Source organism: Sparus aurata, chromosome 2 (genome assembly GCF_900880675.1).
Source record: "Sparus aurata chromosome 2, fSpaAur1.1, whole genome shotgun sequence".
Taxonomy (NCBI): domain Eukaryota; kingdom Metazoa; phylum Chordata; class Actinopteri; order Spariformes; family Sparidae; genus Sparus; species Sparus aurata.
In genome coordinates this window covers 561,987-576,986 of record NC_044188.1, presented here as the reverse complement: position 1 = coordinate 576,986, position 15,000 = coordinate 561,987, and the positions used below count along the sequence as shown (strand labels likewise).

The window sequence follows — 15,000 nt, the reverse complement described above, 5'->3', positions numbered from 1 at the left end:
CAGAATCCTCATTGAACCCATGATGTCACAGGATGGAGAACACACCTGTGGTGTGAGATAATGCATCAGTGATGACATCATCACACACCTCCACCTGTCAGAACTGACTGATCAGAAGCGTTTGTGTGTCTGCAGTCTGTGCGTGGGCCCGCGGGACCAGGAGAGGGCGCTGGCGGTGGCGCTGTCAGACAGCCTCTGGTTGGCTGGCCAGGAGGTCAGTGCCACCGTTACCCTGGTAACTGAAGATTACTGCATCACACCTCACCTGGACTACAAACTGGACAACTTCACAGAGAGGGTGACACACACACACACACACACACACACACACACACACACACACACACGACTCGATCAATAACTGCACTGACTGTTTCAGCTGCAGCTCTTCACTTTCAACAACAAAGACGATGTCAGGAAGTTCATCTTTGACCGCATCCAGTGTGTGAGTGCCCACACACACACACACACACACACACACACACACACACACACACCTGAGTGATGTTGGTTTGTGTTGTGTGTGTCAGTTCACAGACGAGGGGAGTCACGGGGTCATCCTCTTCCTCTACAGCCTCATCTGCTCCAGGACAGTCGACAGGTAACAACAGCGCCCCCACAGGCTGCAGCTGTTCCTCACATGATGAAGATTAAAGCACCTATCCTCCTCTTCCTCACAGGCTGAAGGAGGATCTGGACTCCACCACCTCTCACCTACTCTACCTCAGCCTGGGAAACTTCGTCTGTCGTCAGGTGAGAAGCTAACCTGCTTTAGAGAAGAACCACCGAAGAAGAACTCCTGCGTGCTGAACCCCTCCTCCCTGCTCACTGTCTGCAGGCTCTGTTGAACCTGCTGCTGACGGGTCGGGCCAGTCCAAACGTCTTTAATGGGACGGTGAACTTCGGAGAGGACGGCCGTCCTCTGGAGCATCCCCTGCAGGGCGTCATGTCTCGCAGTGATGTGGGTTATCTACACTGGAGCAGAGAGCAGATGGAGAGAGGCCGACTGCCACCGGTACGTTCGGTTTACTGCGACTACACCTGCAGCGACTACACCTGCAACGACTAGTGCTACGACGACTACACCTGCAACGACTAGTGCTACGACGACTACACCTGCTAAGACTAGTGCTACAACGACTACTGCAACGACTAGTGCTACAACGACTACACCTGTTAAGACTAGTGCTACAGCGACTACACCTGCTAAGATTAGTGCTACAGCGACTACACCTGTTAAGACTAGTGCTACAACGACTACACCTGCTAAGACTAGTGCTACAACGACTACACCTGCAACGACTAGTGCTACAACGACTACACCTGCAACGACTAGTGCTACAACGACTACACCTGCTAAGACTAGTGCTACAGCGACTACACCTGCAACGACTAGTGCTACAACGACTACACCTGCTAAGACTAGTGCTACAGCGACTACACCTGCAACGACTAGTGCTACAACGACTACAACTGCAACGACTAGTGCTACAACGACTACACCTGCAACGACTAGTGCTACAACGACTACACCTGCTAAGACTAGTGCTACAGCGACTACACCTGCAACGACTAGTGCTACAACGACTACACCTGCTAAGACTAGTGCTACAGCGACTACACCTGCAACGACTAGTGCTACAACGACTACACCTGCAACGACTAGTGCTACAACGACTACACCTGCAACGACTAGTGCTACAACGACTACACCTGCTAAGACTAGTGCTACAGCGACTACACCTGCAACGACTAGTGCTACAATGACTACACCTGCTAAGACTAGTGCTACAGCGACTACACCTGCAACGACTAGTGCTACAACGACTACACCTGCTAAGACTAGTGCTACAGCGACTACACCTGCTAAGACTAGTGCTACAGCGACTACACCTGTTAAGACTAGTGCTACAACGACTACACCTGTTAAGACTAGTGCTACAACGACTACACCTGTTAAGACTAGTGCTACAACGACTACACCTGTTAAGACTAGTGCTACAGCGACTACACCTGTTAAGACTAGTGCTACAACGACTACACCTGCTAAGACTAGTGCTACAACAACTACACCTGCAACGACTAGTGCTACAACGACTACACCTGCAACGACTAGTGCTGCAACGACTACACCTGCAACGACTAGTGCTGCAACGACTACACCTCCTAAGACTAGTGCTACAACGACTACACCTGCTACGACTAGTGCTACAACGACTACACCTGCTAAGACTAGTGCTACAACGACTACACCTGCAACGACTAGTGCTACAACGACTACACCTGCAAAGGCTAGTGCTACAACGACTACACCTGCTAAGACTAGTGCTACAACGACTACACCTGCTAAGACTAGTGCTACAACGACTACACCTGCTAAGACTAGTGCTACAACGACTACACCTGCAACGACTAGTGCCACAACGACTACACCTGCAACGACTAGTGCCACAACGACTACACCTGCTAAGACTAGTGCTACAACTTCTACACCTGCAACAACTAGTGCTACAGCGACTACACCTGCAACGACTAGTGCTACAACGACTACACCTGCAACGACTACACCTGCTAAGACTAGTGCTACAACGACTAAACCTGTTAAGACTAGTGCTACAGCGACTACACCTGCTAAGACTAGTGCTACAACGACTACACCTGCTAAGACTAGTGCTACAGCGACTACACCTGCAACGACTAGTGCTACAACGACTACACCTGCAACGACTAGTGCTACAACGACTACACCTGCTAAGACTAGTGCTACAGCGACTACACCTGCAACGACTAGTGCTACAACGACTACACCTGCTAAGACTAGTGCTACAACGACTACACCTGCAACGACTAGTGCTACAACGACTACACCTGCAACGACTAGTGCTACAACGACTACACCTGCAACGACTAGTGCTACAACGACTACACCTGCTAAGACTAGTGCTACAGCGACTACACCTGCAACGACTAGTGCTACAATGACTACACCTGCTAAGACTAGTGCTACAGCGACTACACCTGCAACGACTAGTGCTACAACGACTACACCTGCTAAGACTAGTGCTACAGCGACTACACCTGCTAAGACTAGTGCTACAGCGACTACACCTGTTAAGACTAGTGCTACAACGACTACACCTGTTAAGACTAGTGCTACAACGACTACACCTGTTAAGACTAGTGCTACAACGACTACACCTGTTAAGACTAGTGCTACAGCGACTACACCTGTTAAGACTAGTGCTACAACGACTACACCTGCTAAGACTAGTGCTACAACAACTACACCTGCAACGACTAGTGCTACAACGACTACACCTGCAACGACTAGTGCTGCAACGACTACACCTGCTAAGACTAGTGCTACAACGACTACACCTGCTAAGACTAGTGCTACAATGACTACACCTGCAACGACTAGTGCCACAACGACTACACCTGCAACGACTAGTGCCACAACGACTACACCTGCTAAGACTAGTGCTACAACTTCTACACCTGCAACAACTAGTGCTACAGCGACTACACCTGCAACGACTAGTGCTACAACGACTACACCTGCAACGACTACACCTGCTAAGACTAGTGCTACAACGACTAAACCTGTTAAGACTAGTGCTACAGCGACTACACCTGCTAAGACTAGTGCTACAACGACTACACCTGCTAAGACTAGTGCTACAGCGACTACACCTGTTAAGACTAGTGCTACAACGACTACACCTGTTAAGACTAGTGCTACAACGACTACACCTGTTAAGACTAGTGCTACAACGACTACACCTGTTAAGACTAGTGCTACAACGACTACACCTGTTAAGACTAGTGCTACAGCGACTACACCTGTTAAGACTAGTGCTACAACGACTACACCTGCTAAGACTAGTGCTACAACAACTACACCTGCAACGACTAGTGCTACAACGACTACACCTGCAACGACTAGTGCTGCAACGACTACACCTGCAACGACTAGTGCTACAACGACTACACCTCCTAAGACTAGTGCTACAACGACTACACCTGCTACGACTAGTGCTACAACGACTACACCTGCTAAGACTAGTGCTACAACGACTACACCTGCAACGACTAGTGCTACAACGACTACACCTGCAAAGGCTAGTGCTACAACGACTACACCTGCTAAGACTAGTGCTACAACGACTACACCTGCTAAGACTAGTGCTACAACGACTACACCTGCTAAGACTAGTGCTACAACGACTACACCTGCAACGACTAGTGCCACAACGACTACACCTGCAACGACTAGTGCCACAACGACTACACCTGCTAAGACTAGTGCTACAACTTCTACACCTGCAACAACTAGTGCTACAGCGACTACACCTGCAACGACTAGTGCTACAACGACTACACCTGCAACGACTACACCTGCTAAGACTAGTGCTACAACGACTAAACCTGTTAAGACTAGTGCTACAGCGACTACACCTGCTAAGACTAGTGCTACAATGACTACACCTGCTAAGACTAGTGCTACAGCGACTACACCTGCAACGACTAGTGCTACAACGACTACACCTGCAACGACTAGTGCTACAACGACTACACCTGCTAAGACTAGTGCTACAGCGACTACACCTGCAACGACTAGTGCTACAACGACTACACCTGCTAAGACTAGTGCTACAGCGACTACACCTGCAACGACTAGTGCTACAACGACTACACCTGCAACGACTAGTGCTACAACGACTACACCTGCAACGACTAGTGCTACAACGACTACACCTGCTAAGACTAGTGCTACAGCGACTACACCTGCAACGACTAGTGCTACAATGACTACACCTGCTAAGACTAGTGCTACAGCGACTACACCTGCAACGACTAGTGCTACAACGACTACACCTGCTAAGACTAGTGCTACAGCGACTACACCTGCTAAGACTAGTGCTACAGCGACTACACCTGTTAAGACTAGTGCTACAACGACTACACCTGTTAAGACTAGTGCTACAACGACTACACCTGTTAAGACTAGTGCTACAACGACTACACCTGTTAAGACTAGTGCTACAGCGACTACACCTGTTAAGACTAGTGCTACAACGACTACACCTGCTAAGACTAGTGCTACAACAACTACACCTGCAACGACTAGTGCTACAACGACTACACCTGCAACGACTAGTGCTGCAACGACTACACCTGCAACGACTAGTGCTACAACGACTACACCTCCTAAGACTAGTGCTACAACGACTACACCTGCTACGACTAGTGCTACAACGACTACACCTGCTAAGACTAGTGCTACAACGACTACACCTGCAACGACTAGTGCTACAACGACTACACCTGCAAAGGCTAGTGCTACAACGACTACACCTGCTAAGACTAGTGCTACAACGACTACACCTGCTAAGACTAGTGCTACAACGACTACACCTGCTAAGACTAGTGCTACAATGACTACACCTGCAACGACTAGTGCCACAACGACTACACCTGCAACGACTAGTGCCACAACGACTACACCTGCTAAGACTAGTGCTACAACTTCTACACCTGCAACAACTAGTGCTACAGCGACTACACCTGCAACGACTAGTGCTACAACGACTACACCTGCAACGACTACACCTGCTAAGACTAGTGCTACAACGACTAAACCTGTTAAGACTAGTGCTACAGCGACTACACCTGCTAAGACTAGTGCTACAACGACTACACCTGCTAAGACTAGTGCTACAACCACTACACCTGCTAAGACTAGTGCTACAACAACTACACCTGCTAAGACTAGTGCTACAACGACTACACCTGCTACGACTAGTGCTACTACTCACAGATGTAGATGTGTAGTTTCCTGTGCTGTTCAGAGGAACGACAACACTTCACCTCTGACGACTTCAGACAGTGTTCAGGTGGAATTACTGGTGTCTGTGTAGCAGCGGTATCATGTGTGATGAGGGCGTATCGTGTGTTAACGACACACACAGTGTTTATATGTATGACATCACATCCGGCACACACAGATTATATAACAAGTTATCAGCTGAGTCAAACAACACAACATGGAATATTAACGCTTCCTTTCATTCCAGTGTTATTATTTTATGATGTAAGTGGAGCTCATCTTCAGTTCATGTGTAATCAATCACTGCTGGAAACCTGCTCTCACACACACACACACACACACACACACACACACACACACACACAAACAAGATGAATTAATCATCAACAGTGATCACATGGCTTCACTCACTGATTCAGATCTACAGAAGGTCTCTGTGATGTTCAAGACAGATTTCAACCCAATCAAGTGAACAACCAGATGCTCATGAGGAGAACCAATCACTGACATGATGAAGCATGTGTGCTTGTGTGTGCGTGCGTGTGTGTAGGTGGGCAGCATGTTAAAGACTCCCAGGTTTCCCGTGTGGCTCTGCAGCATCAACAACAGTCACTCTGTGTTGTTCAGTGTGAACCGCTCGCTGCTCTCTGATTGGAAGATGGAGCACCTGTTCCACCTGTTCTACTACAACGGACAGACCAATCAGACGACCAGGCTCACTGTGGGTAAGGACCACTTGATCTCTGACCCCCTGAACCCCGTCCTGACCCTGTCAGTGTAATAAAGTAATGTGTAACGTGTGTGTTGCTGTCGTGATGCAGATACTCACTCTCACCACTGGGAGGCGTCGTCCTCACACTCAGATCCAGAGAAGAGGTTCCCATCTCTGGAGATGACCATCAGGACTAAGTGGGATGGAGCAGCGATAGACTGGAACAGCACCGTACCTTTCTACTGATCACCTGACAGGACGTTAATCACAAACAGACCAAAGACCTGCAGCAGCCCAACTGGACCTGCATCAGTCCGGATCACCAGGACCAAGTGGATCAGTGAAGACCATCTCCTCTAAAAGGGACAGTTTACCATAAAACCAAACCAGGTTTCTTCTCAACCGCAGTCTGTTTGGGTTGAGCTTGTTTCAAACTTGATGTAAAAATATACATTTATTAAAGTCTTTCCACAGACGAGCTGCTGACTCAACAGAACCCAGAGCTGTGTTTTCATGTCGGAACTGTTTTCTCACCGAGGAAGATTCATACAGACGAGCATCCTCGGCAGAGCACAGGTCAACAGAAACGTGTTTCGATTTTGGCGTGAACTGTCCCTTTAAAGTCCCCAACAGGGCTCCTGATCTACAGAGAGACTAAAGAAAGACTCAGTGGTAACAGCTTCACTGTGAATCAGGGGAACTTTATTTGTGATGGTCCTGAAGCAGAAGTGACTGTTTGTGCCCACAAATGTTGTGTCGAGTTCACAGTGTCACAGACTTCCTCCTCTCAGCAGACCGACACTTGGTTCTGTCCTGATCATCCGTCAACGTGTCACACTTCAAGAAAAAGATTCAGGTCTACAGTGGATCTGTTGTCGAGTGCAGAGATTCACCTCCATGTTTCTAACAGCTGAGCAGCAGCTCGCAATAAACACACAGTCTGAACTTTAACCTGTGACATCAGAACTTCTCAGAGAAGCTCGACCCGTTCTGAATGAAACTGGAATAGATGTTTGAGCTGATTCGGAGCTCAGACAGACATTTTAAAGACCTGCACACATTCGCTGTTGGTTCTGCCTCATGTTCCATTCTGATCCAGAACTGGTTCTCACAGAAGCACCAGGTCTGGATGAAGGACCAGAACCATGAAGTCCACAACACAGAGTTTATTCTGGTTTCAGTCCAGAGAACAAACACAGATCCTGTAAAACTGGACCCACCTTCATTTTCTGGAGGACAAAACAAGGTTCCATGTTGTTGTTTGTCTTCGGGTCCAGAGACTCAGACCTGTTCAGTGTTTTAACAATCCGATTTGAGACCAGCTGGTCCTGAAGGTTTTTTGATTTACTCCTCAGTCAGTTTCCTCTGAGGACCGGTACGTCCAGGTCGGGGTCGGGGTCCAGGTCTAGGTCTAAACCATCCCGCTCCACTGAAGCGACGTGTACAGGATGCGTCCGTCCGTCCCTGGCGAGCAGAGCAGGACGGTCTTCTTCACATTGGAACCCAGACGAGCAGCAGACAGAACATCCAGCACACAGACAGACTCGTCCAGGGACGAACAGATGGCGATGAAGTGAGCGTGGAATCGAAGAGGGTCACCTGAGAGAGACAGACAGGTTCAGAGAGACAGACAGGTGTGAGACAGACTCAGAGAGACAGACAGGTGTGACCTCTCTCACCTGGATAAACCAGGAAGTCTCCTCCAAACTTCCCCGCTGAGGTCAGGTAGAAGCCCCGCCCCCTCAGGTCTCTGAACACCTGGTACCTGGCATCCCAGCTGCGATCATGCTGCTCTCTAATTGGCCAGTCGGCCTGCAGGAAGGCGCGGGCCTCGGGACAGTAAGACAGCCCCGCCCTCGCCGTGCTCAGCTGGACCGCGAGCGCCGACTGAGGGAAGGTAAAACTCCGGTCCAGGTCCTCAAGGCGGCCCCGCAGGGCCTCGTCTGAGGCCTCAGTCCCAGTACCTGAACCTGAGAGGACCCCAACAAGAATTATTAGACCAGCCCGACAGTGTTCAGGTCGACTGATGTTATCAGTCGTCTCACCTGGCCCACCTGAGTGTGATGATGTCATAGCTCTGAGCAGTGCTGACTTCCTGTCTTCCAGAGCGAGGATACTCTGCTCCTCATAACTCCTCTGCTGCTCCTCCTCCTGCTGCTGCTCCACCTGCACAACAAGCTCCGCCCCTCCTCCATCCTGTCAACAACAACCAATCAGAAGTCACCTTAGGATCAGGTTGTGCTGTCCCTGACCAGCAGGTGAGCTCACCTGTCTCCTGGCTGGCAGCGCAGCAGCAGTCTGTCGCTCTCTCAGCAGTCTCTCCTCCTCCGGCAGCAGCAGCAGCGGTCGGCCCAGTCGTCCGTTCTGACGTGGCGTTCGGGGCAGCGAGCCCAGCAGCGCCCCGACCAGGCCCTGAGCCCTCACTGACCGCAAGTCCTCAACGCGCCACAGGAGGGGGGCGGAGTCACACAGACTGACCCCCACAACATGGGGAGGGGGCGGAGACTCCCGTCTGCTGGAGAAGTCATCATCCATCACCTGAACCTGAGAACACGCACGCATCACTTTATCTACTCTCTATCCATCCTGAGTAATCTAATTACACCTGTGCTGCTCTAAGTACATCCAAGTCCACTAGAGACCCGTTCAGGCCACAGTTTCATTGAAATAGTCACCACAACATCACCAGACTTCATTAACAAATGTAATGATTTTAAGAATTGTAGAATTAAACAAACGTTCTAACGTAGTGAAACTGTGTGTGTGACAGATTGTAAGTCATTGTGTCCTTGTTGTAAATTCAGCATTAAATCTTTCAGCTGAAGTTGTTTGTCTCCTTGTAAAAAGTGTCAGTTTGTGGCAGCATGTCTGTACCAGCCTGTCTGCTTCTGTGTCTAAAGTGCTAAAGTCTTACCTGCCAACATTGATCAGCTGTTTGAACACACTGTTTACACTGATTTCACCATTTACACTCCATTTATGAAAGAAGAAACATGTTATTGATCTAAACATGTCACATGTTACAAAGACACTAAACAGTAACAATATAGGCTACTTCTTTGTCCCCGTGGAGAAAGTCCCCAGACTCCCTTAACAAATGTGTCAGTTTAGTGAGTTGTTGAGTTGGAGACACTTTATAAACTCTGTGAAACTCTGTCTCTGACTCATTCTGCATTATTTGGACCTTCTTGTTCATTCGGCAAATGTTCTACATGAACTTCTTTCTTTGTTTATGTGAAATCACCTGCTCACAGCTGTGACCTGTCAGCTGTCCTCCATGTTGAAACTGAAGAGGCGCTCAGAGAACAGCTCCTGGTGTTGACGTCAGAGTCTGTCTTACCTGTTCAGGTCACAGGTGTCTGTCTGTGCAACCGATCGATCATCGAACAGATCAATCAGTTTGAATGAGCATCTGTTAGCCGTTAGGTGTTAACTTACTCAGCGGTGTGTGCACGTGCTTCCTGTCTCGCTCTCACGACCTGCCGTAAACTGCTCCGCTGTAGTTTTTAGTCTAACGTCATAAACTACAACAAACTGCAGATCAATTACTACACACTGATCAATTAACAGTGTTCAATGAAGACTCAGTAACTGATCAACACGCGCTCACTGCGCCGCAGTGCTCGATTCTGCCGAAGGGTGTGTTTGATTCTGACGTCGTCACATCACAGCAGGGCGGGGCTTCTCGGAGAGGGAACATAAGCATGTGCCCCGCTCAGTTTAACCGCCCGAGACACAAAAACGATCGCATACGGAGAGAACACCACGCAGTTGAACTGACGAATAGGAGCGCAGGAGAGTTTGATTGATGGACAGATCATCCAATGACAGGCTGGAAACAGTTGATCGAAGTTTTCTTCATGTTTTCTTTTTTTCAGAGTCAGAATCAGAATTGACAAACGTGTTTCAGACCTCACTGACGTCACTCATTATGTCTGACGAGCTCCAACCAAAAAATATTAATGATTGAATATTGACTGTCTGTGATGTATATTATAGATCAGGGGCGATTGTAGGGTCAGAGCTTTAGGGGTGCTGAGCCCCACTGAGCCCACTGCCACCACACACCCTTTTTTCTCACCAAAACAAAAATTTGAAAAGTAACTTTATCATTTGAACATTGGTTCAACTAACTCCGAAATCCAATCTTTGTTTCTTTTTACTTTAGCTTAACACTTTTCCATATTCCGTTGTCAGCTTCAGCTTAGACAGAAATAGTTCACCCCACACACCCGAAGTTCTTAGAACAGTGTTTCCCCGAGATTGTTTTGTAGCAGCGGTGCTCTGAGTCGGTAACCTAGCAACACTAGGGGGGTCCGGGGGCACGCCCCCCCAGAAGAACATTTTCAAAAATAACCCTTTAAATGGTGACTACTGGTGAGAAAAAATCATTTTCAGAATTTGAGAATCAGAATCTAAGACATGAGACAAAATAGTGTAGAAGTTGATATTGCTGCTTAAAAACATGTTAACCTCTTGAGCATTAGATAACTTTTTTACCATTATTTTCTTTATTATTATAGATTTTTTATGGAAACAGAATCAGTTTCAGAAGTCACTGGGTCACATGACATGGAAGATATTGCAATTATTTTGTATTAATATATTTATGCAAAGTAATTTAATGACGGTTCCTTAATCAGTCTCAGTGATTCAGCGCGGCTGTGAGAGGTGAGCTGACCGTCCTCCTGCTGCTAACGCTGGAATTTCAGTCACTCAACATAAACGGTGACTTGTAGAAATGATACAAATAGCAAGAATGACAATAATAATCGATTTCAAGATAACTTAAGGTGTAGTGCTTTCACTGTGTGCCCCCCGTGATATTAAACCTACAGAAATCATGTTTTCATTTTATTTATTTAAAAAAAAAACAATGTTGCGGCAGCGCTGAAAATCCAGCAGCAGAACGCATATAGAGGAAACACTGACACATGAGATAACCTCCCGCAACGATTGCAGGCTCTTTGGTGGAGCTCTGCTTTGAATGAGTTAGTTGATTCACAACACTACAACTAAACGGATTCTCACTCTGCGTGTGTGTCGCTGGACGACGGTCGACCTGCGGAGCGTTCAGGTACAGAGGAGAAGTAGCGCGTGAGAAGAGGATGATACCATTTAGTAAACGGGGGTGTTTTCATTTTCGTCCTTAACATGTCCATGTTAAACCACCCACTACGGAGTATGTTTTGGACATAATTTAACCTTGTCAAAGACGAACACAAATTTTAGAATAACAACATTTCTTACTCCAAGTTTTAGGGGTGCTGAGCCCATCTTTAGGGGTGCTCCAGCACCATGTTACAGATCAATAAGTGCTGCTGCAGATACATTTTCTACAAACATGAACTGAACATTTCGAGATGTTTTGTATTAAAAAACACTGAAATACTATTTTAGTTCAGAACAAAAGCGAAGAAGAAGAAGAAGATCTGAACTAACGAGCTCAAACTGTCAGAACCAGATTTATTACCAAGAAGGATTTTACACCAACGAGGAATTTGTCTGAGTGGATCAGCTGCATGCAGAGAAGACAATAACCCTCAAACACAGTGTTTGAGTTTGAGTGAAGATCATAACATGTCATGACAGTCCAACTGCTGCAAAACATTCTCAATAATAATAATACATGAAGAATATTTGAATAATGGTCCACACTGACGTCCTGCTAAGATTCAACCTGACACAGAATCACACTCATAGATCAACATGTTTATTAGTTTCATCACCTGATACAACCACAGGAGGCTTTTATTCTGAAAGGATCACTGTCACAGGCCTCAGCATCTGTACACATGTTGCATAGCAACAGGGCTTCATGTCTCTCACACACACACACAGGAATGAACTCATGATGTCATCTGGCACGTGAATGAAATCAGAACCAGTTATCCAATCGTCAAACAATGGCCCCGCCCCTCACATAAATCCCGCCTCCTCCTCGCCTGACAGGTGAAGACAAACTGAACAAACTCAAAATGTAGACAACAAACACACACACACACACACACACACACACACGTCTGTCCTCTGTGTGGTGTGTGTATGTGTGGTGCATTGTGGGACTGGGGGCGGGGCCTGTAGCTGCTGCAGCACCTCCTACTGTCCAATCTGCAGCTCCTCCAGCTCCTTCAGCAGCTGCTCCTCCTTCTGCACCTTCTCCAGCTGAAACAGACAGAGACACACACACACACACACACACACCTCATTAGAAAAACAAATCTGATCACTTATATTGATTACTGATTATATTAAATGTAATGAATGGTGGATCAGGTCACCTGGTTCTTCTGCAGGACTTTTCCTGATGCCTGCTGCTCCTTCAGCTCCTCGATGGCTTTCAGTTTCTGAGAGACGCACACACACACACACACACGCACACACACACACACGTCACTGACACGCCGACCAATCACAGTGCAGAACACCTACACACCTGATGGTTACATCACTGAACTCTACATGAACAAGTTGTTCTTCACCTTCTTTAAGTTCTTTATCTTCTTGTCGGTCTCTGGGTCACCGCTGCTTGGCTCTGATTGGCTGTTGCTGATGGGGGCGGTGTCAGACGGAGTTTCAGGTTCAGATTTGGCATCCTTCAGAATAAAAGTAATCATATTAATACATGTGTTGTATGTGAATGTTTTTTTTTCATAATTCAATCTAACATGTTCCTGACAGCTGCTGTTCATCCAATCAGGACACGCAGACAAACATTTGGAGCCGTCTGATTGGTTCACCTGTTTCGCAGCTTTCTTGGCCTCTCGTTTCTTCTGGTTCTTCAGAGCCGACTTAGAGAGACTTTTCTCTCCTGCAGCACCAGGACGCATGTTCTGAGGAGGCTCCTCCTCATGCTGAAAAAAATAAATAAATAAATTATATATATTCACCATTAATAAACAACAAACGATAGAAATTCAGTTTGTTACAAAATTCAGTTCCTCTAATCGGTCCAGAGTGAGCACTCTTCAAAAAATAAACCAACATGTCTGTCGGCGTTTCCTCTGCTACCAGTCAGCTGATCGTCTTCGCCACACAGGAGGAGGAGTCTAGAAGTGATGCTGCAGGCTAACACTGAGCTAGCTGCGGGCTAACGCTAAGCTAGCTGTGTTGTCTGTGAAGTGTTCATTTTTACTTCGGTTGAAAAAAATAGTGCCAGTTTCTAAATCCTGAGTGGTGGAGAGTAACCGAGTACAGACTCAAGCTCCGTGATGTTGCTAACTGAGATGCATCCTGGAAGTTGTAGTTTTCTCTCATTAGGTCTGACCCTCACCAGTTTGGAACTCGCTGTGGCCGGCAGGTGTCTCAGCGCAGGTGGGCGGTACGCCTGTGTGGGCGGAGCCTGTGTGGTTCCCAGCTCGCTGACCGCTGCCTGGTACTTGACGGCCCGCTCAGGGAAGCTCCCATCAGGGAAGGACTGCCAGCGGACCTCCCACAGCTCCGAGCCCGCCGCCATGTCCCACTTGTGCAGTACAGAGCCGGTGTAGTGCCAGATCTTATACCCGTTACTGACCCGCAGCCTCGGAGAACACGTCGCCGTGACAACGTGCTCACCATCAGGACACCAGGAGAAATGTGTGGTGTCTGCAGCCTGGGGTTTGGACACCTGGAGGACAGAGAACAACCAGCTCATCATGTGGTCCAGGTCAGACCTGCAGCTTTACAGCATAGATTAAAAGTTAAACTATGACATCATCTCTAATCATCTGTCATTACAGTGATTCATCTGGTTCTGCTGGACCTTTGGTCTCTAACAGCCAACTTTAAACCCGGGTCAGACTCTCAAAAGCAGTCACATCAGCAGGAGGTATTTAATCTCTTCATGATGGGACTCAGACGCCCCCCGGAGGTTCTGAGAGGAGCTCCAGTGATTCTTCTTTATATAAATAATGATAGAAATAAAGTTTATTCCGTAATGTTTCAGACGACACAACAGTCTGTGGTTTGTGTTCACGTCTTCGCGTTGCTGCTGTTTTTCTTCACCTGTTTGTATTTCTTCACATCCCAGATCTCCATCTGACCCCGCAGGTTCCCGAAGCCAGCCAGGACCAGGATGTGACCCTGAGGACTGGACCAGGGAGGAGGACACAATCAGGATCTCTCTCCAACAGTTTCTGATTCATCGTGACACTATTATCTTCCCAGAACCTGGTACCATGAGCAGAGTCAGGTGTGTCTCACCTGTAGTAGGCAGCGTTTCGTGGTCCAGTTCCGAAGTCGAACACCGCGTCACACTTGAGGTTGAAGACGGTGGCTTTGGCCGGCATGAAGCCATACACCACACAGAACTCCGTAGAGTTTGGACTCCACACCACGTCGTAGATCGGACCGTTCTTGGCTGTTCAGAACACAGAGACACGGAGGAACGATCATTTAAACACTGTGTCCTGATTCATCTACGCTCCCGAGGATCCGAGGAGGAGGAGGAGGAAGAGGAGGAGGAAGAGGAAGAAGAAGA

The 15,000-nt window shown here is 47.8% G+C and overlaps 3 protein-coding genes across 9 annotated transcripts in view; 1 reads left to right on the top strand and 2 right to left on the bottom strand.

The window, feature by feature from the left end:
- mindy4b (MINDY family member 4B) overlaps nucleotides 1–7,478 on the top strand; it is a 12,026-nt gene extending 4,548 nt beyond the window's left edge. For all 4 annotated transcript variants that reach the window (XM_030407249.1, XM_030407269.1, XM_030407259.1 and 1 more), the window contains 7 exons: nucleotides 136–298; nucleotides 380–445; nucleotides 531–601; nucleotides 681–753; nucleotides 839–1,015; nucleotides 6,381–6,555; nucleotides 6,652–7,478. In XM_030407249.1, the coding sequence (XP_030263109.1) occupies nucleotides 136–298; nucleotides 380–445; nucleotides 531–601; nucleotides 681–753; nucleotides 839–1,015; nucleotides 6,381–6,555; nucleotides 6,652–6,788 (862 nt within the window). In that variant the 3' untranslated portion in view covers nucleotides 6,789–7,478. The remainder of the gene's footprint in view (nucleotides 1–135; nucleotides 299–379; nucleotides 446–530; nucleotides 602–680; nucleotides 754–838; nucleotides 1,016–6,380; nucleotides 6,556–6,651) is intronic.
- Nucleotides 7,223–10,195, bottom strand: tsen34 (TSEN34 tRNA splicing endonuclease subunit). 4 transcript variants are annotated; one of them, XM_030407312.1, is made up of 5 exons: nucleotides 9,787–10,195; nucleotides 8,811–9,086; nucleotides 8,588–8,738; nucleotides 8,222–8,512; nucleotides 7,223–8,141 (listed from the first exon to the last, which is right to left on the bottom strand). In XM_030407312.1, the coding sequence occupies exons 2-5, from the start codon at nucleotides 9,075–9,077 to the stop codon at nucleotides 7,954–7,956; spliced, it is 897 nt and encodes a 298-aa protein (XP_030263172.1). In that variant the 5' UTR covers nucleotides 9,078–9,086; nucleotides 9,787–10,195; the 3' UTR covers nucleotides 7,223–7,953. The 4 variants fall into 4 exon arrangements, with proteins under 4 accessions (XP_030263172.1, XP_030263181.1, XP_030263152.1 ...); XM_030407321.1 differs by having other exon boundaries at nucleotides 9,981–10,195; XM_030407292.1 differs by lacking the exon at nucleotides 9,787–10,195 and having other exon boundaries at nucleotides 8,811–9,348.
- A 1,793-nt stretch (nucleotides 10,196–11,988) lies between these two features.
- Nucleotides 11,989–14,884, bottom strand: eif2a (eukaryotic translation initiation factor 2A; the record flags this gene model as incomplete). The annotated part of the gene is made up of 7 exons (XM_030438336.1): nucleotides 11,989–12,707; nucleotides 12,824–12,889; nucleotides 13,025–13,138; nucleotides 13,283–13,396; nucleotides 13,816–14,148; nucleotides 14,526–14,610; nucleotides 14,724–14,884. Coding segments are annotated over 7 exons (939 nt in total), but the record flags the coding sequence as incomplete, so codon positions are not given.
- Between the last annotated feature and the right edge of the window lie 116 nt (nucleotides 14,885–15,000).

Excerpts from the sequence above, each read along its gene's own strand:
- tsen34 (XM_030407292.1), bottom strand. The coding sequence starts at position 9,104 with ATGCGTGCGTGTTCTCAGGTTCAGGTGATGGATGATGACTTCTCCAGC. Across the intron at positions 8,739-8,810 it reads CGCTGCCAGCCAGGAGACAG|GATGGAGGAGGGGCGGAGCT; the intron begins GTGAGCTCACCT and ends TGTTGTTGACAG. Across the intron at positions 8,513-8,587 it reads ATCACACTCAGGTGGGCCAG|GTTCAGGTACTGGGACTGAG; the intron begins GTGAGACGACTG and ends GGGTCCTCTCAG.